This window comes from Taudactylus pleione, unplaced genomic scaffold (assembly GCF_031769625.1).
Source record: "Taudactylus pleione unplaced genomic scaffold, aTauple2 ptg000183l, whole genome shotgun sequence".
In the NCBI taxonomy this organism is placed as follows: Eukaryota; Metazoa; Chordata; class Amphibia; order Anura; family Myobatrachidae; genus Taudactylus; species Taudactylus pleione.
Window position 1 is genome coordinate 8388009 of NW_028284585.1, and position 27433 is coordinate 8415441.

At 45.0% G+C, this 27433-nt stretch overlaps 1 protein-coding gene across 1 annotated transcript in view; it reads right to left on the reverse strand.

The window, feature by feature from the left end:
* The window catches only part of LOC148519768 (UPF0462 protein C4orf33 homolog), a 96032-nt gene that overhangs the window by 14203 nt on the left and 54396 nt on the right, over positions 1 to 27433 (reverse strand). The window contains exon 6 of the mRNA XM_088476091.1: positions 8490 to 8695. Coding sequence (XP_088332217.1) covers positions 8490 to 8695 — 206 coding nt within the window. The remainder of the gene's footprint in view (positions 1 to 8489; positions 8696 to 27433) is intronic.

A 27433-nucleotide genomic window follows, 5' to 3' on the forward strand; every position in this document is an offset into this window, starting at 1 on the left:
GTTTGTCCATGGGAAACCCAGTACTGTAGGATCATACCGTGCGCATCAAAGAACAGCAGAAGCATGACTTTACACGCTAAAGGAAACATGCAGAATTTTTTAGGCGGAGGCGAATTCGCATGTTTTCATACACTGGACTATTGTTTGAATTCCGGATCATAATGACGAATCCACGATTCGTCACACGTCACAATCGATGTCAGGAAATTGGGAAATCCTCTCCGACATTCGAACGATGTTCTTGCACGATTCAAATCGTTGTCACATCTGCTCTTCTGTGAGATTTCTGGGTACCCACCTGGCACACACGCGATGCATTTTCAATTTCGTTTGTCACAGTATGCTGAACCCGTTCGAATGAGATGCCAAGTGAAGCCGAAAGTTTGTGTAAAGTTAACCTTCTGTCATTTTGCAACATCTCATCAGCTTTGGCAATGTTGACATCTGTAACCGCTGTGGATAGTCTCCCAGAACACGCTTCGTCAGTCACTCACGTTTTACTCTCTTTGAAGTGCTTCCACCACCGAAACACTGCAGCACGGCTAACTGTTTATCCATCATATGCATGCTGTATAATTTCATGAGTTTCATATGCAAAAACATACAAAGATCTTCCACTCGCTGTGACCAAACAAAGAAGACTACGGCAGTCCAACTGCAGGTTCAGACACATCGCTGTATGAGCGTCACAATAACCAGCATAGCTTTGAAGAAAGAGAGTTAACAAGGGTAAGTTTTACCATAACTCTTCTTTTATTCTTCAGGGTCCATAGGGAGACAATGGGGATGTCCCAAAGCAGTTGTTCAAGGATGGGGATGCTCTTGAGCTGAGGAGAACCTGGCGCCCGAAGGAAGCATCCAGAGAGGTAAATGCATCAAAGGCATAGAACCTAAGAAAGGTGTGGACAGAAGACCTCGTGGTCGCCTTGCATAGTTGTTCGGCAGATGTGCCATGGCGGGATGCCCACGAGAGACCCACAAAGCGAGTAGAATGAGCAGATATTGTAGCCAGCACAGGAAGGCCAGTCTGCGTGTAAGCCTGTGAGTCATGCGAAGCCATCTGGCCAGAGTCTGTTTGTTAACTGGCTAACCCTTCTTGTGGAATCCATATAGGGTGAAGAGGGATTCCGATTTCCTGATGGAACTAGTACGGTCCACATAGATCTTCAGAGCATGGATCACATTAAAAAGAGGCCTCACCTGCCGAGAGGTCTGCTGATTGAAAGGCCAGAACCACAATTTCCTCACTGAGGTGGAAACGAGAGACCACCTTGGGAAGGAAGCCAGAGCCCTGTCCGGATTAAATGGAGAGCAACAGGAAAGTGCCCCTAAATCTGATACCCTATGGGTGGGCAGATGCTATAGCCAGAAGAAATAGAGTCTACGCAGTGAGCCATTTGTCATCTACTGAATCCAGGGGTTCGAATGGAGGTTCCTGATGTGGGGAAGAACCACTGACAAATCCCACGGAGCCACAGGAGGGACAAAGGGAGGTTGTATATATAGAACACCTTCCAGCAAGGTGTGAACATCCAGTAGAGGAGCAATTCTGCACTGGAACCAGATGGACACAGCATAGTCATGCACTTTCAGAGAGGCTAGGTGGAGTCTGAGATCCAATCCAGCTTGAAGAAAAGCAAGGATTCTAGAAACCCTAAAAGCTTGGGGGTCATAGTTGCTAGTAGCACAGCACTGGAAATATGAATGCCGCAGTCGGTGATAAATCCTGGCAGAGGCCAGTTTACGTGCTCTGAGCTTGGGCTGGAACACAGAGCTGGAAAACCCTTTAGACCTTAGGAGGGATGTCTCAAGAGCCAAGCCGTTAAAGACAGACGGGCCAGGTCCGGATGTAGACAGGGACCCTGAGACAACAGGTCTGGTTGTATAGGAAGTTGGAGAGGAATGTCTATGGAGAGACTTTGAAGATTGGAGTACCAATGGGGTCTGGGCCAAGCTGGAGCTATGGACAGGACCTTACCCCCTTCCTTCTTGAACTTCTGAAGAACTGGAGGCAGAAGGTAGACCGGAGGAGGTATGTCAAATGGAATGTCCACTTCAAAGATAATGCATCCATGAAGGCTGCGTCCCTTGTCCTGGCCCTGTACACTGGAAGCTTGTGGTTGTGTCGTGAGGCCATGAGGTCTACATCCGGTAGACCCCATTTGTCCACTAGGAGCTGAAAGACTTCTGGATTAAGAGACCACTCCCCTGCATGCACATCATGACGGCTGTGGAAATCCACCTCCCAATTGAGAGTCCCCGGGATGAAGGAGATGGTGTTCGGCCCATGTAAGAATGAGGGACACTTCTCCCATTGCTAAGTGATTTTGAGTGCCTCCTTAGTGATTAAGGTAGGCCACTGCCGTGGCGTTGTCGGACTGTACTTGTACAGGCTTACCCTGAAGAATATCCTGAGCCAGAGTGAGGGCTTTGTAAATGGCTTGGAGGTCCAGGACGTTGATTGGTAAGACCGCCTCGGCTGGAGTCCAGTGTCCTTGAAAGGAGTGCTGGCCAGTCACTGTGCCCCACCTGTGGAGGCTTGCATCTGTTGTGAGGAGTGCCTAGTCTGGGATCCAAAAGGGGCGACCCTTGCTTAGGTGGGACATCTGTAGCCACCAAGATAGAGACAGGCGAAACTCCGGAGAGAGGTCCATTATCTGGGATCTGAGGAGATGAGGCAGCCCGTTCCCCCTGGAGAGGATCAGGTGTTGTAGGGGCCTGGAGTGTAATTGAGCAAACTCCTCCACCATGTAGAAGGTGGACACCATGGATCCCAAGGTCTGCATTGCAGAGTGAATTGACACTCGGCGACTGTGGAGTAATCTGCGCACTCAGTGATGTAATACAGAGATTTTGTCTGCTGTCAGGAAGATTCTCTGAGCCTGAGAGTCCAGGAAGGCTCCCAGATGTACCATTCTTTGAGAAGGTGTCTTTTTCCAGTTTATCAGCCAAAAGTGCATTTGTAGAAAGGCAATGGTTACTTGTAGATTGCGGCGAAGAATTTCTGGAGAGCTTGCTAAGAGCAAGAGATCGTCCAAGTATGGGAGCAGAGCTATAGAAATCCCAAAAGGCAGTGCGTGAAATTAATAATGTTGCTGTAGGACAGCAAACCGGAGATACTGCTGATGAGAAGGTGCTATAGGAACATGTAGGTAAGAGCCTTGAATGTCTAGAGACACCATCAAGTCAACAGGCTCCATATCCAGAACAATAGAGCGTAGGGTTTCCATATGAAACCTGGGCACCCTGATAAACTTGTTCAGAGACTTGAGGTTGACGATAGGCTGATTAGACCCGTTGGGCTTTTGAACCAAAAAAAGGGTAGAATAATAGCACTTCCCTCTCTGTGATGAGGAGACCGGAATTATTACTCCTGAGAGCAGTAAGGACTGAATGGCGTTCTGGAGGACCAGGGCTTTGCATGGGTCCGATGAGGTCCTGTGCAAAATAACTGCTGGGGGGGCCGCCTCAGGAATGAGAGGACGTATTCATGGGAGACCACTTCTCTTACCCAGGCGTCTGAGGATGTCTGATGCCAGAACTGGGTGAACTGAAGAAGTCAGCCTCCTACCCTGGGAGCTCCCAGGGAGAGGCCCGCCCCGAAAGACTGTAGGCTTATCCTTAGCTTTGGTAGGTGGACGTCTAGTAGTCCAAGCCTGTTTGGTCCTAGGCTTGGAGGCCTTAGTGGATGCTGAGTGCCATGGAAAGGACTGACCTTTTGCTTTGCCTTGGGGATGAAAGGATGACATCCGAGGCTTCGCAAAAGATGCAGAGGACAAGACCGCCGTCTTGGCCAAACAGGATCTCCCCAGAATAAGGCAGAGACTCCAAAGCCTTTTTAGAGTCTGAATCTGCTGTCTATAAGCTAAGCCAAACAATACGGCAGGCTACCACGGAAGTAGCAGATGCTTTGGAAGCTAGGAGGCAAGTATCCAAAACCGCCTCCCTTAAATAGGAGGCTGCATCTCTAATGTGAAATATGTAGGACAGCTGTTCCCTGGAAGTATCAGAGGGACATGTATCTTCTAGGGCCTCTGCCCAACTCTCAATGGCTGTTGCCAATCAGGCCATAGCAGCGAGGTTGCAGTGGGGATAGGTAAGGTAGCATACTTAGCTGTCCCAGTTTTCCAAACTATGGGAGCTTTTCTATATATATACATAAATCTCTTGTGATACCCACAGTTGCACAATGTCAGCTGGAGAACTGCCCCAGCCACAGATGGTTGTTGCAGACTATTGCTTTGCAATATGTTCATCTCATAAGAGAAGAGATCCCACTAGAATAAGGCCATTTTGGAGAAGGGACTATAGGCCAGTGACATTTTTGATAAAGTTATTTAAAAACAAAAACAAATGACAGTTGGATAGAGAAGAGATGAAGGGCAGCTATTGCCAGCAGGCTGAAGACAGCACCCTGATGCTATAAAGTGGAAAAAGCAGCGAGCAGGGAAGGATGTGCTGTTGCTGAGGAAAAAAAGCACCTGCATCACTGTGGTAGAAGATTCGGTTCCGGAGTGAGATGTGTCAGATATCTGGCAATCCCGGTCTGTCTGCCTGCTGACATTGCAGGAAGACAGCTGAGGATTGCAGGTCCATCCCCTAGGACAGCATCATTAAGAAGGCAGGGTTGCTGAACCAGGATTGCGACCCCAGGAGGAGTCTCATTCCGAACCCCATTGTTCAGAGACACTGGTGGCTGAAGGGGATCTTGTCCTTCCCCCGACACCGATTATCAGCGATCCATCTGGAATATTCTGCATGTTAAAATTCACCCATTTGCTGATCCCGCATATTTTTTGGTTGCTATCGGCAAATCAGGGAAATCCAACATGTTGGATTTTCCAATGCACAGACCCAGGTGTCGGGTGATCGGGGATTTGTGGTAATCAGTCACATATGTATGGGCTTCTTAAGTTTACCAACAATATTAAACAGTTTTAACAGAATCTCCAATATGGATTAAAAGCCAATCCCGGCGTTGATTCAGACATCATGTGCACCAACTAATACCGTATTCAGCAGCTTGCTGCCCTAAGACTCTGATGACAAGGTGTAAAGTCTATAATTAGTTAATTATTTTTTACAAATTGTGTGTTATTGTTGTAATGCATAAAAGAATTGTAATGTCATGTAATTCCAGTTTTACTGAGATCCTATGATTCCTGGTTTTATCTCAAATTAAGTGGTATTTCAAATGTGTTTTTCTTTTAATTGTATTTGTCCGTTTATTACTTTACATTTACAAAAGGAGATTTGATAAAAGTAAATTTATAAAGAACATGGATAGTTTGAATTGTAGTTTGGTTTTACTAAGGGAAAGACTCTCCTTGGATGAATGTGAATGAGAACAGCGGGCCGGGACTCAGAACAGACAGCGGCAATCGCGTCAGGTAAGTAGTTTTTTTTTCTGTGTGTGTGTAAGCTTGGCACTACAGGGGGGGTCAATGAAATAGTGGGTGGCCGCCTCTGGGGGCACTTTATGGGGGGGTGCCCGCGACTGGGGGCACTGTACAGGGTTGGCCACTACTGGGGGCAATTTAGGGGGGTGGCCACTACTGGGGGCAATTTAGGGGGGTGCCCGTGACTGGGAGCACTGTACAGGTGTGGCCACTACTGGGGGCAATTTAGGGGGGTGGCCACTACTGGGGGCACTGTATAGGGTTGGCCACTACTGGGGGCAATTTAATGGGGGGTGGCCACTACTGGGGGCACTGTATAGTGGGGACTACTACTGGGGGCACTGTATAGGGGGAACTACTACTGGGGGCACTGTATAGGGGGGACTACTACTAGGGTCATTGCAGCATAGGTGGGACTACTACTGGGGGCACTCTATAGGGGGGACTACTACTGGGGTCTACTACTGGGGGCACTGTATACGGGGGAATACTACTGGGGGCAATGCAGCATTGGGGGGACTACTTCTGAGGCCACTGTATAGGGGGACTACTACTGGGGGCACTATGTAGGGGGGACTACTACTGGGGGCAATGCAGCGTAGGGGGGGTAGAGGGGCGTCAGTCTATTACATTGCCAGGGGTGCTTGGATCCCTAGATACACCCCTGCTCCATAGCCTGAACAATCAGACGGCGCCTCAGCTCCTAGTCGCATGGACATTTAGTAGCGGCTTCCGGTGCTTTGCCAAGAATCGGCCACACAAGCGGCATATGCATATGTCCGTTTTTTTATCAGGAGCGGTCCCCGTTATATTACCAGGTATTGGTCATATCTACGGCACATGGTTTTCCATCAGGTACACAAAAGATACAGGTGACTAATATATTCCGTTACATTAGGTTATTACCTCCTGTTTAACCTGCTGTCCTAACAGAACTCTCTTTATTTAAAGAGGAATTTTTTTTTCTAATTCACAGATATTCTCATATAGGAGTGGACTGTACCTTAAGAGCTTTAACTGTGAGCATTCATAGGAGAGGGACCCTAATAGTGGTTCTGCATTCCATCCCCATGTGTCCCCCATTTGCTCTGATATATCCATGTACTCCGTATTTAATTATATTTTTTATACACAGAGCCGTAACTAGACATTTTGGTGCCCTGTGCCAGAAAGCAAAAGGAACAGTGCATGTCACAGGTGCGGGTGCCAAAAAAGGGGAGTGGTCTCATAGGGAAAGGGCATGGCCACACTAAGGTACCCCTTATTCACATTAGCACCATCATATTACCCCCCAGTACACACACAACTCTCATATTACCCCCCAGTACACACACAATGCCCACATATTGCCCCATTACACACAATGCCCACATATTGCCCCCCAGTACACACAATGCCCACATATTACCCCCAATACACACAATGCCCACATATTACCCCCAGTACACACAATGCCCACATATTACCCCCCAGTACACACAATGCACACATATTGCCCCCCAGTACACACAACGCCTCCAATATTACACCAGTACACACAGCATCCCCATTTCACATCCAGTACCTCCCTATTACCCCCAGTACACACAGTGCCCCCATGTTACCCCGCAATACACACAGTACCCCATGGTACCTGTTTTTTTTTTTCTTTCCTCCTGTTAAAACAGCAGTCAAGGAGCAGGTCATCAGGAAGTGGAGGGCTGATATGAGCAGCCCACTTTGATATGACCAGATAAGTGTAGTGTGCTGCCCTCTGCCCTGTACTGGCTGGTCATTTGTTTACATATGTAAGCACTGCAGCACAGGCTTGTTACACCCGCGCCGCGTGGCCGCCATGGAGGAGGAAGAGCATGTCCCGCTGCAGCACAGCACTTTAGCAGAGCTGCATATTGTAACTGAGAAGCTACCAGTTAGAAAGGTTGGGGACGAGTCAGTCACCGTGACCAGACTGGAATGTCCAGCACTCGCCTCCACTGCTGCTGACAGGCAGCAGATCCCTAAGCGCGTTCCTGAGAAGAGAGGAGGCTGGACCAGCTTGAAATGATCCGGTGTCCCGGCGGCCCAATGTGCCCCTGAATACACTGCAAATGACGGAGAGGGGCCGGACACATGGGACAGGCAGCTGCACTGCTGCCCGCTGTATTGTGTATTAGTAGTGGTGCGCCCGGCAGAGAAGGAGCCGGGCGCACTGCTACTATTAGAGCTATTTCACACATGCCGGTTTTGACCGGGCGGCAAAAAGCCGTCCGGTATTTAACCGGCTGTGAAATGTAGTACTGCAGGGAAAGGACAGGCTCCTTTCACACGTCACGGCACGGTCGCCGGGATATAGCCGGAAAAAACTACTATGCAGGACGGTGCCATGCTGTGGCCGTGCCATCCCTGCACGCCAGTAGTGTGAAGGAAACAATGTTTCCTTTCTTCACACTGGCTTCTGCCGGCCAGGCATGTGCAGCAGCAGCTGCTGCTGCGCATGCACAATAAGAAAGAAAAAAAACCTGACACAAAAAGCAGCTCAAAGCCGCTGCTTATGCAAGGCACGGAGTGCCAGAAAAAAGCCGTCCGGCTACCCCGCCGTTCTTGCCTGGCCGGCAAGAACCGGCATGTGTGAAATAGCTCTGACACTTTGCAGCAGGTCGGCCGCAGCAGATAAGGGGGTGATCATGGGTGGAGGCGGCCGGTTCCGCCCACAGAGCATGGGCCGCTCTGTGCGAGCGCACCGCCCGCACCACCCTAGCAACGGCCCTGATTATACATATCAGTGAACTATGTGTGGGTAATGCATTTTTATTGTTTTGTTTTCCTTTTAATAAACTGTATTTTTAATATCTGTGTGGTCACTTGATAAAACGAGCACTACTCTGTTTTTTTGTTGTTCATTTATTATTTAGCAGGTGCAGAACCTGCTGTGTGAGCTGCATGTTTTTTTCAGGAGATATCATCTGGCTCGTCAGCGCATCTGTGTTGAGGTTTTTGGGATCTATAGGGTTATCACACTCTAAAAATGTTATAGGATCAACTCTGAGTCAGAATACAAAAGTATTGAGAACACTTATTTGTTTAATAGATACATAACTTATCTAGACTTACAAATTGGGGCCTTGTCCTTCACTTATTTCCTCTGGAGGAATTGGATACAAGGACTCATAAACTCTTCCAATGCCAGATCCATGTATAGCATAGGAATTCATCATGTTCACATCAGGCGGAAAATAAGCCCACGGTATAAGAGCACTGCCATGCCATTTGCCCCAATTTGATGTGACATCTGCTTCAAACTCTAGTGGTAGCTCTGTCTAATAAAGAACATCATAACCATTAGTACAATCACTGTGTCTAATACTTACAACTGTAAACTAAATTTGCGCTTGTTACGCGATTCTAACTGTAACAGGTTACTTAAACTCATATCATAGTTTTAAATTGCGGGGGCATCATAGTTTTAAATTGCGTGCACTCAAATCACTAAACAATGACTCTAGAGAGTAATGACACATTGTTAATACTTTAACTATATTCATTTCCCTGAAGTCACTAACAGTGGCTGCCAGCAGAAATTTTCAGGAAAAAAATAATAAAATTTTCTTACCTGACATTCAGATAACAATGCGGAGCAAATAGTAAGCACTCAGTTGGGAATGTTATTCTTACAATAGCTATTGTTCTTATAAATTGTCTGTTGCAAAGATTCTAAGATAAATTCTCCAAAGTTTTGACTGATAATTACTACTTAGAACTGAAAAAAAGACCCAATGCAGGAAATAAAAGATGGCCAACAATTATTGATTAGTTAACATTGAGATGTTGTGTTGACAGTAAAGCAAATGCATAGATCAATTATGACACACCGCAGCCTATCTTATCTACACATTCTATGTTTGTGCATGTTTTGCTGGGTACACACTGATAGATATATCGGCCGTTCTATAATACATCAGTGAGTGTGTATATCGGATCGGCCCTGCAGCACAGCAAATGGGCGATATATTTGAAAGATATATTGGGCATCTGCTGGTGTGTACGTGCGACCCGCCGATCGCCCATACACATGCTGCGGGGGCCACCTGTGATTAACATCTCAGCTAGACAGGCAGGTGTATGCACTTTCCAATTGTCAGACTGGCCGATTGGGTCAGCAGAATGGCCGACCCGTCAACCTGCTTTAGATGCAGGGCCGGATTGATAATGGGTCAGATGGAGCTACAGTTCCAGGCCCCCTTTCAAATTAGACCCATAACTTCTTCTGTGCTGCTGTACGCAGAATTTTTTTCCCTGCCACAGCAGCAGCTAGTGTCCATGTGAGGTGCCGCCCCCCCCAAACGGGGGCCACTACCCCCCCCCCACCAACGACTGATCAACTACCGGCATAAATTAAACACATGGCGGCACAGAGGAAGGCTTCACTAGCCCTCCTTGGGCCACATAAGCATAGTACCTAGACGCCGTGTGAACTCACAGCGTGCAACGTCACATGTCACCAGTCCGAACCCAGAAAGAAGCATCTCGGCCATGTACTTCCAGTGAGCTCCGTGAGGGCTGCCCAGCCATTAACAATCCTCCTGAGGTGTCAGACTGGGCCTGTCATTGTCTGGCTGGTCACTGGCTGCTGAGTGAGATAGATATAAATGTGTCTAATAAATATATATATATATATATATATATATACACACGAGGGTTGTTCAAAAAGTAATGCCGAAATTCTCATAACTCTGAAATAATAAGCAACATTTATTTGAAACTTTGTCAGTTTGTAGTTTAATATGTCTGCTAACTATATATATAGTTTTGTTTAGATAGTCCAAGAAATACCATGGAATCCAAGATGAAACAAAGAACCGTCATTGAATTTCTGGAAAAAGAAGGCTGCAGTGCTACAGAAATCCACAGAAGACTGAAAAAAGTGTATGGTGAGTGTACAATTGACTGTAGCAATGTGAGAAGGTGGATGAAGCGTTTTGAATTGGGAGAATAGTCCGTGTGCGACAAACCTCTTGGTGGCAGACCATCAACTACAGTGACAGCAGAGAACCAACACAAAGTCGATGCCATGATTCACAAAGAACATTGTGTGACCATCAGATATATCAGTGATGAACTTGAATGTAGGCATGGCACTGTAAAAACACTAATCAATGATTTGGGATATCGTAAAGTGTGCGCTAAATGGGTTCCAAAGCAATTAACCAGGGATCATAAGGCTCAAAGGGTGGAAGTGTGCAATGACCTTTTGACCAACTTTGAAGCCAACCCTGAGACATTTTTGGAAAATGTAATTACAGGAGATGAGACCTGGGTATTCCATTATGACTCAGAAACAAAGGCCCAACCAAAGCAATGGAAAAACCTAAGTTCACCTAGGCCAAAAAAGTTTAAATCACAGCGATCCGTAAACAAAGTCATGGCCACATTCTCCTAGGATTGCCGAGGTGTTATTCTCATCGATTACTTGGAACAAAACCAATCAATCAACAGTGATCGATACATTATTACACTTAAGAAGCTGAAAGAAGCCATCCGCAAAAAAAGGTCAACAATTCCACTGTCAAATGTCATCTTACACCACGACAATGCCAGACCTCAAACTTCGATGGCAACATCTGCGGCCATTGCCAAAATGGGGTGGGCAATAATGCCACATCCACCATACAGTCCTGATTTGGCCCCTTCTGACTTTCATCTGTTTAGCCCTCTCAAAAACTGTTACCGTGGTCAACATTTTGAAGACATAGAGGTTGAATTTTTCCAAAGTGGATTCACAGCTTGGGTTGAGAGGTGGAGAATATGGGCCTGATTCAGACCCACTCGCGAGCGGCTGTACGCTCGCAAGTGGGTCGATGGTCTGCACTGAGCATGCGCACGACGGAGGGAGCTCCGTCGTGCGCATGCGCCAGACACGACGAGCGAAGGACTTTCCTTCGCTCGTTGTGTCCGATCAAAGGGGGCGTGCTGTCAATGTTGATTGACAGCACGCCCCCTTTGGTGGGCGTGCCGGGGGCGTGCCTCCCTGACGGGGGCGTTCCCACGGGAACGCCTCCCGTCAGAAGCCGGCCCACTGACATCACTAGTGATGTCAGTGGGAGTGATTTTGGCTCTGATAGAGCCAAAATCACTCCGGAGCTTGCGGTTGAAAACCTCAACCGCAGGCTCCGGCTCGCAATTTCGATGGTCGCGATGGTCACGACCATCGCGGCCATCAAAATGCACGCTTGTATAGCCTGTGGGTGGTGACCCACAGCTATACGAGCGTCCAGGAGGACGCTCCATGAAAAAGGAGCCCGGCCCTCATGCAGAGCGTGCGCTCTGCTCAGAGCGTACGGCTCTGAATGAGGGCCTATGTTTGATAGCAGATGGTGAATTTCTTGAGTAGAGTCATTCTGTTACTAAGACCAATGTATTTTACTGCAAATTTTCCAATCTGTATCTATGATCAAATTTGAGTTGTGAGTATTTAGGCATTACTTTTTGAACAACCCTCGTATGTGTGTGTGTATGTATGTATGTATATATATGCATATATCTCATAATTAGACAAACTGCACATGCTTAATCAATAAAATGGAGTGCAATGCACATAATCATGTTGCAAATGTCAAAAAAAGGAGCCAGCACATTTCAAAACAGATCCATAAGGTGCAGAAAAAATGAGGGAAGCCAATTAGATCCGCAGCATAACAGTAAAATTCAAATAAGGTATATCATGTGTAGTATAAATAAAAAACAGCGCTTACCCCAATCAAGGAATCAGATACACAAGCAGCAGTAAAAAGAGGTATCTGCCAACCTCCCAAGAAGTAAACTAAAGAAATGGTATATTGCACTTAGGTACCCCTACTGAGACATTAATACAGTCACATATAGAAATTTCTCTAGGTCTTATTAATACAATAACCACATTATTATCAATAAAAAGTACAATTCATTGCACATAAACCTTAACAATAAAAAAGCATATATTCTATTCCTAGGAACAAGAAAACATTTTTATGAAAAATAGTTAGAAAGAGTTGATCAGACTCTATTAGTAAAAAATTTAGCTTTCTAAAAAAGGGGAAAGTATCCGCAGCCTGAAATGTCCAAAATGACTCAAAGCTACCCAAATATTGCAGTTCTTATTGCCACATCTATGTACTTAGTAAGATTATAAGCTTGTTCTTCAAGAAAAACACTGGCCCTCATTCAGAGCCGCACGCTCTGAATGAGGGCCGGCCTCCATGAAAAAGGAGCGTCCTCCTGGACGCTCGTATAGCTGTGGGTGACCACCCACAGGCTATACGAGCGTGCAGTTTGATGGCCGCGATGGTCTTGACCATCGCCACCATCGAAACTGCGAGCCGGAGCCTGCGGTTGAGGTTTTCAACCGCAAGCTCCGGAGTGATTTTGGCTCTATCAGAGCCAAAATCACTCCCACTGACATCACTAGTGATGTCAGTGGGCCGGCTTCTGACGGGAGGCGTTCCCGTGGGAACGCCCCCGTCAGGGAGGCACGCCCCCGGCACGCCTACCAAAGGGGGCGTGCTGTCAATCAACATCGACAGCACGCCCCCTTTGATCAGACACAACGAGCGAAGGACTTTCCTTCGCTCGTCGCGTCTGGCGCATGCGCACGACGGAGCTCCCTCCGTCGTGTGCATGCTCAGTCCAGAACATCAACCCACTTGCGAGCGGACAGCCGCTCGCGAGTGGGTCTGAATCAGGCCCACTGTGTTATATGTCCAGTTCTATTATCATATGTATCCAACATAGCAACTCAGCTCTCCACAGAGCATATAGCAAAAGTGCATACGATCCAATTCAAAAGGAAAACATGTATTTGCACGTTACTCACACAATGTGAAAGGATGTAAATTATACATACGGAGCATCTCTTTCTTATCACCTCAAATGCATGCAGCCTGTGCGGGTACTAGCAGTCCAATGCTGATTATTGCCTCTTATTAGCAGCTCCAGGCGGCATTGGCGAGGAGGCTCACCCTCATCTCAGGAATGCTCTGTATTGCAGTGCGATCGTGTCTCCCACAGGCCGCCGGTCCCTTGCAATCGTAATGGTCTTCAGTTGTAATGAGCAAAGGACCGCTGTCAGCGTGGAGTGTGGACGGAGAGTTGAGATCACAAATTCAAAGAAGGAGAGCAGCTATCATGTGTAGTGGCAAAGAAAACAGATACTCATCAATAACATGTTCCCCTCATATGAACTGGATCAGCTGAGCTGATAAGCAGTAGCCTAAAGGAGGTCCGTAGAAAGAAGTAAAGTGATCGTGGATACGTTCTTCCTGATTGCCAGGACAGGCTCTTATGAGAACCCTTGTCCCAGCAATTAAAATGAATACATCCAAGCAGAACAAGAATCCCTATTGCTGTGATTTGCGGTGATTATGATTCTTAATTTTCAAGGACAGACCACATATTTTAATAGATATGCACCTATAGCTATTATATGGGAAAGATTTCTGGGCTGCACAACCTGACTCTATATATAGTGGGAGGTGCTACCTGATGAGACTAATTGCAGACACAGAAACAGACAAATCTCAGGTGCACAGCTCCAAATTATTAATGATATATATATAAATGCAATAACATTTTGCAATCAATAGAGGTTTTTAGCATAATCATGGCCAAGCTTATGGGCCTACCCACCAATATCCAGGTAACCTCTTTCGGGTAGGTCCCTAACATACCAAGGTTCAAATCCAGAGCGCAGGACCCCCCAAAAAATGCCCCAGCCAAGCTGCCCCAGGGCACCAGCATAGTAAGAAAAGTGCAGTGTGAAGAGATAGTTAAGAGCAGCTACAGCTGCATATAAGGAATGAAAATAAAAAAAGGTGAAGTACATATATATTAAACACACAGTGAAGGGTTAAAATGTGTTATAATGGAAAATGTGTTATAATGCAGTGCCCTGAGACAAATCAGCCAATGCAATCCAGGGGGACCCACGCCCCAAAAATGAACCAAAATTGCACTACAGTATATAACTTTTAGGACTTACCTAGAATTGTGCCTAATACAGTGTGCATATACATTACCATACTACATGCTTTTAAACCAATAAGGTAGGGTGCTAGCCCAGAATGAGGGCGTCTCATTTCCCTCAGAAGTGCAGTAAAGCACATTAAATGGAGCATATGGGAAAGATTTCTGGGCTGCACAACCTGACTCTATATATTAAGGGAGGTGCTACCTGATGAGACTAATTGCAGACAAAGAAACAGACAAATCTCAGGTGCACAGCTCCAAATTATTAATGATATATATATAAATGCAATAACATTTTGCAATCAATAGATGTTTTTAGCATAATCATGGCCAAGCTTATGGGCCTACCCACCAATATCCAGGTAACCTCTTTAGGCTAGCACCCTACCTTATTGGTTTAAAAGCATGTAGTATGGTAATGTATATGCACACTGTATTAGGCACAATTCTAGGTAAGTCCTAAAAGTTATATACTGTAGTGCAATTTTGGTTCATTTTTGGGGCGTGGGTCCCCCTGGATTGCATTGGCTGGTTTGTCTCAGGGCACTGCATTATAACACATTTTCCATTATAACACATTTTAACCCTTCACTGTGTGTTTAATATATATGTACTTCACCTTTTTTTATTTTCATTCTTTATATGCAGCTGTAGCTGCTCTTAACTATCTCTTTACACTGCACTTTTCTTACTATGCTGGTGCCCTGGGGCAGCTTGGCTGGGGCATTTTTTTGGGGGTCCTACGCTCTGGATTTGAACCTTGGTATGTTAGGGACCTACCCGAAAGAGGTTACCTGGATATTGGTGGGTAGGCCCATAAGCTTGGCCATGATTATGCTAAAAACCTCTATTGATTGCAAAATGTTATTGCATTTATATATATATCATTAATAATTTGGAGCTGTGCACCTGAGATTTGTCTGTTTCTGTACCTATAGCTATTAGTAAGGTAAGGTCTCTCTTTTTTTTTTATATAGAGAAATTTCTCATTCATGATATCACTAAGTTACCCATATGCTATTTAGTAGAGGGGTTACACATTTATATAATCATTAAGTGACATTTTTTTTTGTCATATTACAGTCATGTTTAGAAGTAGTGTTTCCCTTTGTTCATTTGTAGACTATTCCATTAAGCGAAGAACAGAAAGAGAATGAGGATTTGAAGGTAGGCACTAGTCTCCCCCCCTCAACACAGTCCACACCACCTATGCAGACTACACCCTCACAACACTGGTCTCGCACCCCATATAACTAGAGATGTGCGCCGACCCCCGTGTTTTGGTTTTGGATCTCCCCTGGTTTTGCCAAAACCTCACCTCCGTGTTTTGGTTTTGGATCTGGATTTTTTCTTAAAAAATAAAACAAACAGCTAAAATCACATAAAATGGGTCTTTTTTTGTTCATACAGTATTAATAACCTCAATAACATTTATTTCCATTCGTTTCCAGTCAATTTTAACCACCTCACAGCTCACAATATAGATTTTTTTTATCTAGTTAAAGGACCAAAAGGTTGCATCCAGCTTGCTGGCTCAAAACTGATTGATATAATTATTAATAGACTTGAGGACTGTGCAAAGATGATGGTTGGGATACCCTTGAGGATTGAAGAATTGATAGTTTGTGCGGCCCCTGGCTGTAAAATTGATAATAAATTCATTAAAAAACAATTAATTGGTGCAGCCCCTGGCTGTAAAATGTATAATAAATAAATTAAAAAGCAATTCATTGGTGCAGCCCCGGGCTGAATAAGTAATAAAAAAAAAACATCATTGGTGCAGCCCCTGGCTGTAAAATTGATTATAAATAAATTAAAAAACAAATCATTGGTTCCTAAACCAACCATAACATTAATTTAAAATGTCAGGCAGCAATGCCCCAACCAGCACAAAATGGAAAGGAAAAAGGTGGAAGATGGAATAGTCCTTGGGCCCTCCCACCCACCCTTATGTTGTATACGAAACAGGACATTCACAGTTAAACAAACCAATCATTTCAGTGACAAGGACTGCCAATTGTGCCGGAAATGATTGGTTTGTTTGGACCCCCATAAAACAAGCTGCCAATGTGCATTGGACATGGAAATTAAAATTATCCCATACACAAACTGGCTTTACAAGTTGTTGTCATTGTCCTCGTCATCCCCACCAGTGTGTACATCCTTTTCTTCACACAATATTAATTCGACCCCGCTGGAATCCACCATAGGTGCCTCTGTAATTTTTTTATGTAATTGTTGGTAGAGGTCTTCCTCGTGGAATTTGTAATTCATTTTAAAGAACATCAACTTTTCCACATTTTGAGGAAGTAACCTCCTATGCCGAACACTGACAAGGTTGCCAGCTGCAATGAAAACTCTTTCGGAGTACACACTGGAGGGTGGGCAACTTAAGTAATGCAAAGCCAGTTTGTGTAAGGGACTACAAATTGCCTCTTTTTCCTGCCAGTACTGAAAGGGACTGTCTGACATGCCTATTATGATGTGATCTCTGAAATAGTCCTCCATCATTCTGTGAATGGAGACTGCATCACACATAGTCACGGTAGAAGACATGTCACTAGTAGGCAGTTCTCTCAGGCCCGACCAGATGTAATTATTTGGTGAATGATCTGCATGACCAGCAGGCATTCTGTAAGGAAAATTTTGTTTTTTCCTGGCAGCTGACAATTTTTTTTACCAACAGCTCTTTGCATAGTTTTAGATTTCGGTCTTTTGGAAAAAAACTCACAAGGTAGAACTTAAGCCTAGGATCCCGAATGGTCTCCAAAATATATTTTTCAGATTTCAATAGAGTGACGACTCTTGGATCCTGGTGAAGTGAATCAAGGGCTTGATCTACCAGTCCGACATACCTTGCGCAATCGCTCCGTTTCAGTTCCTCCTTCAGTTTCTACAGCTGTTTTTGCAAAAGTCTGATGAGGGGAATGACCTGACTCAAGCTGGCAGTGTCTGAACTAACTTCATGTGTGGCAAGTTCAAAGGGTTTGAGAACCTTGCACAACACGGAAATTATTCTCCACTGCGCTTGAGTAAGGTGCATTCCCCCTCTACGGCCTATGTCATAGTCCATTGTATAGCCCTCTGGATGGCCTTTTGCTATTCCTCCATCTGCTGAAGCATATAGAGGGTAGAATTCCACCGAGTTACTACCTCTTGCTTCAGCTGATGGCAGGGCAAATTTAACAGTACCTGCTGGTCATGTAATCTTCTACAAGCGTTTGCCGAATGTCTAAAATGTCCGGATATTTTGCGGGCCACCGAGAGCATCTCCTGCATGCCCTTGTCATTTTTAAAAAAATGTTGCACCACCATATTAATTGTGTGAGCAAAACATGGGACGTGTTGGAATTCGCCCACATGTAATGCTCTCATAATATTGGTGGCATTGTCCGAAATCACAAATCCCGAGTAGAGTCCAAGTGGGGTAAGCCATTTAGCAATGATTTCCCTGAGTTTTTCTAAGAGGTTCTCAGTGGTATGCCTCTTAATGAAACCAGTTATACAAAGAGTAGCCTGCCTCTGTATCAGCTGTCTTTTGGTAGATGTTGCTGCTGCTGTTGTATGCAATACACCTACCCAGTGGGCTGTCACAGTCATGTAATCCTTAGTTTGCCCTGTCTCACTTGTCCACATATCAGTGGTTAAGTGGACAGTGGGTACAACGGAATTTCTGAGGACGTTAATAAGGTTTTTTTCAATGTCCTTGTACAGACTTGGAATTGCTGTTCTAGCAAAGTGGAATCTAGAAGGGATCTGGTAGCGAGGACACAGGACCTCAATTAACTGTTGAAAACTCACTGCAGCATAGCTGTTATGGCGTCAGTAATCCGCTGTACAACTGGGTGATTGCTGTCATACTTGTTTGCCCTTGCAAATGATTGTTTGACAGTTAATTGTTTTTTGGAGGATACACTACAAGTAGTCTTTCTCCTGGTTCCCTTCTAGGATGAAGACCCACTCACAGCAAAAGCAGCAGCAACAGGCGCAGTCATCAAGGAAACTTCTGAGGAATCATGGATAGGAGTCAATCATGCTTCGAATAACAACATTGGACGCAGCAGGACTACTCCCGATGACGAATGAGGATGTTGAGGATGCAGGTGTTGGTGGTGGAGATCGAAGGTGCTTAGATCCCACAGAGAGGGAGCAGGTAGGTGACACTGGACTTGTTATGTTTTGAGTTTTGGAACTTGGCAACATACACTTTAATACTTGATGAATGCGCTCCAAGTGACGTAACAAAGAGGAGGTCCCTAGGTGGTTTAGGTCCCTCACTCTTCTCTTACTTGGCAACAGTTACATATGGCTTGACAACTGTTGTCCGGATTGGGGTGGAAATAATTCCATACGTGAGAAGTGGATTTTTTTGTCTTTTGCCCCGGCATGACAATGGGCTTTAGCTTTTTCAATCCATGGGCAACAGCTGTTGCCTTACTTACACAAAGGACATCCTCGGCATCAACATATTCATCACCAACATCCTCATCATCCTTAGCGCCTTCAACTACCAAAATATCCTCCTCCTCCATGTGCAATTCCCCAGAATCATCCTCACTGACTACGTCTGCAAGATGTTGACTGCCCTTCCCCACATTTACAGAGGGCACACAAATGATGGAACTTGGAGGATCCTCCAGTACACTAGTATTTAGGTCTGGCTCACACATGGCAACCACGGACACACTTGAATTCTCCTCTGGGATTTGTGATTTCGATTTCTCAGGGCATCCAGTTGTTTTTTCCAGAGCTATCTTACTTTTCTTAACAACTTTAAATTTTTTAATGGTACCATCACCACTACTACTACAAGCAGAAGGGCTATCAGAACCAGCAGTCAACATAAATAAAGGCCAAGGCCTTATCCTTTCCTTGCCACTTCGTGCAGTGAATGGCATATTGCCAATTTTTTTTTATCTAAAGGTAACTTGCCTTTTGATTTTTTTTTCTTTTTACTACAGTAAAAGTAGCATTACCATATCGATGGCGTGACTTAAGCCCTGGGGCATGGGCCTTCATAGAGGACGAGGAAGTTGACGGCCTTGAACTGCTGGCGGCAGCTACAACATGTGGTTCTTGGCCTTGCTCTCCTGTTATGTGACAGCCCTCCATATTTTCTGCTGTCTTGAAGCAGTGTCACAAGCATCAATAGTGTAGCTAAGGTGTGGTTAAAAAATTCACACACGTGCAGTCGTGCGCACACAGAAAAAATATATACAAAAGACCCTTTTTTTTCGGATTCAGAACTTGGGCCCAGAGAACAGATTGATGACGACTGGAATCGGGCAGCACTAGGTTGCTTTGCGGTATCTTGTGCGGCTAAGTCTAACACGCACACAGAAAAATATTAGACAAAAAAATACACTATTTGTTTCATTTATTTTTTTTGCCTCCGGAACTTGGGCCCAGAGCACAGATTGATGACGACTGGAGTCGCACTAGGTTGCGTTGCTGTATCTTGTGCGGCTAAGCTTAACACGCGCACACACACATACACAGAAAAATATTAGACAAAAAAATACACTATTTTTTTGTTATTGTTTCGGGTCCAGAACTTGGGCCCAGAGCACAGATTGATGACGACTTGAGTCGGGCAGCACTAGGTTGCTTTGCTGTATCTTGTGCGGCTAAGCCTAACACGCACACAGAAAAATATTAGACAAAAAAATACACTATTTGTTTCATTTATTTTTTTTGCCTCCAGAACTTGGGCCCAGAGCACAGATTGATGACGACTGGAGTCGCACTAGGTTGCGATGCTTGATCTTGTGCGGCTAAGCCTAACATGCACACAAAAAAATATTAGACAAAAAAAGACACTATTTGTTTAATTTTTTTTTCACATCCAGAACTTGGGCCTAGAGCACAGATTGATGACGACTGGAGTCGGGCAGCACTAGGTTGTGTTGCTGTATCTTGTGCGGTTAAGCCTAACACGCATGCACACACACACACACACACAGAAAAATATTAGACAAAAAAAGACACTATTTGTTTTATTTATTTTTGGGTACAGTACTTGGGCCCAGAGCACAGATTGATGACAACTGGAGTCGGGCAGCGCTAGGTTGCATTGTTGTATCTTGTGCGGCTAAGCCTAACACACACACAGAAAAAAAATAAAAAGATTATATTTTTTTTTTTTTTCGGGTCCAGAACTTGGGCCCAGATGGACACAGCAGACAGCACAGCACCAGCCTAGATGGACACAGCAGACAGCACAGCACCAGCCCAGATGGACGCAGCAGACAGCACAGCACCAGCCCAGATGGATCAGCAACAGTACCAGCCCAGATGGACACAGCAGACAGCACGGCAGTGACAGCACCAGATGGATCAGCAGTGCAGCAGCCCAGGACAAAGCAGACAGCACAGCTCCAGCACAGGTAAGTACCTCCCAGCCCTACACTACCCACCCTCCCTGTTCAGTCTCCACAGCCGTAGTGAAATGGCGGCCGCCACGTGGTCATTATATATAGAAACGAAAGCTCGCAAGCCATGAGATTTCGTCTCTATGGTTTTGCCTCGGTTTGAGATCCGGGGCCAGCGGGGGAACCGAATGCATGTTCGGTACTCGCCCCGGATCTCAAAATTCTCTGAGATCCGAACCCGCTCGTCTCTACATATAACTAGTCAAACTCCCATGGCGCCAATCACACCTTTGCGCCATAACACAGTAGACCCTTCATAGATTTCAGCTCCAGGCCCATGTGGACCTTAATCTGGCACTGTTTAGATGTTATTACTTCAATGGGCCTGATTCAGATTTGGGAATAGAGTAAGATAAAGCATGTAACTGTGTACCTGGACAAACCATGTTGCAATGCAAGGGGTGCACATACATACCTTTTTTGCATGTGGGGTAAATACTGGCTGCTTTTGCATGTAGTCCAGTGGTTCCCAAACTTTCTCTGTGCATGGCACCCTTATTTTCTCTGAATTTTTTCGCGGCACCCCTAAGCCAAGTGGTAGATTCAATTAGTGTTGAGGTTCCATTGGAACTCACGCTAATGTAACACTGGCAAAAGTGAAGTTCTCTTACAATAATAACCTCTTAAGTGTGCATAAGACATACACATACATAATACAGAAAGGGTCACACATAGACATACATACATACATACACACACAAACAGGCAGGATTACACATATACATACATACACATACAGACAGGGTCGCACATTCATACACACATACAGGCAGGGCCACACCTACACACAAGGTCACACAGACATACATACATAAATACAAACATACAATCACACATACACAGGATGGGTCACACAGACATACTGTACATACAAATACATACACACCGGCAGGGTCACACATAGACATATACATACACACATACACGCAGGGTCACATCTACACACACATACATATACACAAGCAAGGTCACACAGACATACATACATACATACAAATATACAGGCAGTCACACATACACACAAGCTGGGTCACACAGACATACATACACAGCGGCAGGGTCACACATAGACATATACATACACACATACAGGCAGGGTCACACACACATACATACACACACACAGGTAAGGTCATACATGCATACACACAAACAAGGTCACACAGACATACATACAGGCAGGGTCACATGACATACATGCACACAAGCAGAGTCACACACAGACACATACAGCAGGGTCACACATACTACACACATGCAGGCAGACTGCGGTACCTCTATCACCTTGCTTGATGTGGACTCGGAGCCAGCAGCTCCTTCTTCCTCCATGCTGCTGTAGTCCCGTCCTCTCTCCTGGGGTCAGAGGAGCATGTGCTGAGCTCCACCAATCAGGGCTCAGCACACGCTCCTCTGACCCTGAGTGTCACTAGCACATTGAGCAGCAGGAAGGAAGATCTGCACGGAACTGCCTGCTGCTCTGTATCCCAACCCCCATCCGGTCCTTCCCTAATGCGGTTCTCTCAAAATCAGGAGAACCACATTGCTACAGAGACTAAACAAAAAATTTTTATTAAACAAACACCCGGCGGTAGGTGGGCCCGTGCGGCACCCCTGTAAGTGTGCTGCAGCACACAGTTTGGGAAACACTGATGTAGTCCACAAATACCGGACAACATTATTTTTACACTTCAATTTAGATGTCAGTTTGGACGCACCCCTCCCAAATCTAAATCTCTCTGCACATGTTACACCTGCCCCACCTGCAGTGCAGCATGGTTTTACCAAGATGCAGTTACTTGCTCTTTCTTGCTCTGAGCCTGATTAAGAGATGCAGGGCAATGCAACTGCAGTTGCGAAAAATATGTTAAGTGTTGCAAAGCTAACCCAAGCATAAGGACGCCCACTGCTGCCTACTCATATGCATACGATATTGCTTACCTGTGTAACTATCGGTAACATCGAAGCACACAGAGCAGCCATCTTACCCTTGTGGCAGGTCTGACCTGCCGCAGCCTCAGGAGATCTTCTGACATGCAGAGCTGCGAATGCAATTGTAGTACCTAATTTATGCTTGCCCATGAAACGGCATTCAAACGGACAGACACACTTGCATTTTTCAGACCACTCCCTGTCACCACCCCCAAATTCTTGCAATCTGTCACTTACTCTGCGATGGATTCCTTTGTGCGTCCTTAGTCACAATGTGATCGCTGAGTATGCGCAGTGCGGCTTATACGAATGCTCGATGGCAAACAATCGCTCGATCTGCATGAATAATCGCCTTTGCATCCAGCTCTGAATCAGGCCCTCTATTCCCAAATCTGAATCAGTCCCAATGTTTGCTACTCACATGCAACCAAGATTCCGTCTGCAGCATGCAAAGATGTAAAGGCCCTGGAGTAGGAAGTGGTACTCTTTATTATAAGTAGACCTAATCTTGCTCTATAACTAGTGATGTGCATACTGTACTTAAAAAAAAGTGAGGTATGCACAGCACTTTCTACAGATGCGCCCAGTTACATTGTGGCTGATCGCGCCACAAACGTGCACACGCTTTGGCGCACACTGCGTTCGCACCATGAATTCCTATAGAGGCGTGTACGCAGTGTTCATATCCGCTCACGGGCATGCGTCTCGTACTATGCGTGGCACGCTGCGCCACGCCAACGGCAACTCTATAGCTAGGCATATCTGTATTAAGCTGTCTGTTAGTGATTTCAAAAAGTTTGGAATCACAGACAGACAGGCAGACAGAAAATGTAGTTATTTTTTTGAATGACCGATAGGAATTGATGCAAATTTATTCCCATTGTGCAGTAATACACATTTTAAGCTCCTTTTAGAACTATCCAAAAAGAGCCGCCAGTCTTCTGCTTGATATTCTGGTAACCCCATCATCTGGAGAAGTTCTGGAATATTGTTGCAATACACAAGATTGTTATCTTGGCTAAAGAACAGCAGTATGGCTCGCTCTCTATTTCGATACAATGTTATAGAAACATCCGACTCAAGACAGTGCTTTTTTTGAAGTCTGGATGCTAAAAGCTCAGCTCCTTTTTTTGATAAATTCAAGTCTCAAATTAAATAGTTTAGTTCCTTTTGAGAAAATTTGTTTGGAGTAGAGGAACTTTCTTCAAACTCACTTTCATCTGTGTTGTCACTTGCACTGGATGAACTTAACATTTCCACATCATCACATTCAACTTCCCACAAAGAACTGAATGATGGTACAGGTAAATCTTTGCTATGTGGTATCGGTTGTTTTGCAGAATTCATACTTGGGTATTCCCATTTGCGTTTCTTAAATAGATTTATACCCTTCACATTTACAGCACAAAAATAGCAGTCACTCAAGTGATCTTTTGGCTCACACCACATCATAGGTATGCCGAAATTAAGGGCCTGATTCAGAGCCGCTCGTAAGCGGCCGCTTGTTCGCTCCGAGCGATGTTCGCACAACTACGCATGCGTATGGTTTGTAATACGCATGCGCGAACCATTCATTGCGGTCGGAAATTGTGTGCTCGCAAAATAGCGAATGTCTGCTAATTTGAGTGACAGAATGAGGCGTTTGTGGGTGGTAACAGGGGAAGGTGCTTGAAAACGGGGAGTGGAGATCCGAACGCAGGCATGCCAAACGGTCTAAACGGGCGTTTTAAGGGTGTGCATAATTAACAAAGCAGCGTCATCGACAACGTCACTTGGTTGTTTCTTAGCCTGAACTGTTCGCATGATTGCGGTAGGAAAAACCAACCACAAGCACTGCGAGCAGTTCATACGCCTTTCGATGTACTCGATTAATCTAATAAATAGCGGAGATGACGTAGGATGCGAGCGGCCAGGGGGCGTTTTATAAAAAATAGCGAGCGCATGTTTCGTTCGCTCGTTCAGACATAGAGGCGTCAACAGACCGCAAAGAGCGAGCGCTCTTTTTAAATATCCGGCCCCTTTTTCTGAACGAGCGCAAATAGCGTCCGGCTCTGAATCAGGCCCTAAGTTCTTTTCAGTCACCTTTAGTCCAGTTGTGGAGTAATTCCACGCAGGTCTTACAAACTTTGTGAGGCACCCAAATCTTGTCTTGCTGGCTTCCAAAATAAGCCGGATATGCTTGTTTTACGAATACAGTTAGATTTTTTCTTTTTGCAACACTATATTTGCCACAAATATAACGAAAATCACCAGGGTTGTTAGTACACCGTCTCCGAGAAGAACTAATTTTTACGGTGAAAAAATATTGTTTCACACATTCAGTACTAACTCCCAACAAAAGCCGAGAACGTACTGAACAAAACAAGCCCAACCAGCGGGAAATTGGTTGTGGTGGGACAGAGAGAGGTCCGACCAAAGGAACAGGAGGTGTGCTAGCTGCGTCACTCGGTCCTCTCCATTGCTCCTCTCTGTATGCTGGAAGGAGGCGTGGCTGTGATCTGAGGACGTGCACTGCCACGCCTCCTCCCAGCGTTAGTGAGGAGATTTGAATGTGTTATCACAAATAAAACAAATTCTTGTTATTGTTGAAAGAGGGTAGTTGTTAAAAAAGCAAAACTAAGTTGATTCTGTTAAGCAAAGCAGGGCTAAACTAGGAAGGTACTTCAAATGGAGAAAATAAGTTAATTTTATAATTTTTAATTTTAATTTGAAAACTGGAACAAATTCAGCTATAGCGAAGATCTGGGGGCTCATTCAGAGCCGCTCGCTCTGAATGTGGGGGTGTTTTTTTTTTTTGATCTTCATCCGCTTGCAAAGCTGTGGGAGACCACCCACAGCTTGTGCGAGTGGGCTAGAGACCATTACGATAATCGCGACCATCGGCCTTGCGACGAGACCCTGGTTTAGGGTATAGCTGCCGCAAGGCCGGGTGGACTTCCTGCTCCAATAGAGCAGGAAGTCCACTACTGACATCAATAGTGAAGTCAGTTGGGCCGCCCAACAAACGCCAGGCGTTCCTAAGGGAATGCCTGCGTCTGTGCAGCAACCCCCCCCTACCCGCTCAGAAAACGGAGCGAGCTGTCAATCAACATCGACAGCCGCCCCTTCTTGTTGCGAGCCCCGTACCGACTGAACTTCAGTCGCTTAGCAGGGCTCGCAACAAGACGGGGCGCAAACATCGGGCTGCTTGCGAGCGGCCTGAATCAGCTCCCTCATGTGAAAATAGGACCTGCAAGTACTCTCAAACCGATCTCATAGAAAAAATATATTTTTTTTTGGTTCCCCAGTCTAATAAATACTTGGCAGGCTAGTGGTCACTAGAAGCAGCAGTAATAGCCACTTGACTGATGCGTTATACTCAAGCCCATCTAGTGTTGAGTTGTAAATAGAAAAAAAGTTAACCTACCTATAGTATGTCTACCATGAGTATCGCATGTAAATAGCACATCAGCAGTAGTAAGCAATTTCACATCCATGATTACCAAATCTCTCATACCAGTGAGAGACGGGGTACTTAAACACCAGATACAATATCACATAACTACCATTAAATAAGAATAATTACAATTCTATGGGAATTATATTGAGACATACAGAAATGAAAGAAAATATTTAGCTACTTTCCTTATATAACACAACGTATAAGGATTTACTAAAGCTTGGGCTGAATAAAGCCAGAATTTAGAATATTCTCATTTTAATTACACTAATGTTTGTATCTTTCATTGTGCTGATTTGTTTATTATTAAGTATTCATTTCTTAGGCATTCCCAATCCAACAAAAGTCCTTTTTTCCAAAGGATCATCCCACACTGGGTTATAGGCTTGAATTGGGGGGTGAGATTTGATGAATTTGCCATTTATATTGAGCTACATAAGATAATTATGTATACAATAAAAGGATTGTCCCCTTATCTTATATTGTAGTAAATATAACATATTTTGTAGTATATTTGCAAAGACACATTTGCATACTTTTATTGAAGAGCCGTACATAAGGGATATAACATACAGCAAGATTGCTAAGGAAAGTTGATCTTATTAGACAGTTACAGACAAGTTCACAAATTTTCATATATTCATAATCACATGATTACAACCTACAAATTACATAAGTATATACAGAGAACATACAGATCCTCATACACACATTCTTTTTGCACCTTATGGCACAAGATGCCTGGCGTGACCTAGACACTCCATCATGGGTAGCGATTCCCGATCTTGGATACTTTTTCTTGAAATGTGTGTTTTAGTCACATACAAAATAGCTTATAGTGTCCTAGGTACTTAGGATTATTATTTTGTTCCAAAGGAATTGGTATAAAGTCACAGCTGGTCATTGACAATTGGGCATGGAAGGGCATTCCAGTGGTTGGGGGCAGCACAGAAGAAATCCTGATGGCACGAGTTGGAAGATGTGACCAGGAAGGAGGTGAGGCAGCATTTATAAGCAGAGATGTAGGGAGAAGAGAGCATAGTTGAGGGTTTTGTAGGTGAGTGACAGTTGTTTGAACTTGATTCTGAATAGGTCAGGGAGGCAGTGAAGTGACTCATAATGAAGGGGAGCGGAGGAGGAGCGACGAGAGAGGAAAATGAGACTGGCAGATGTGTTGAGGATAGACTGAAAGGAGAGGTAGGAGATCAGTAGGCTTGTGGGAAGAAAGTTGCAGTAATTTGGTTTGAAGATGATAAGGG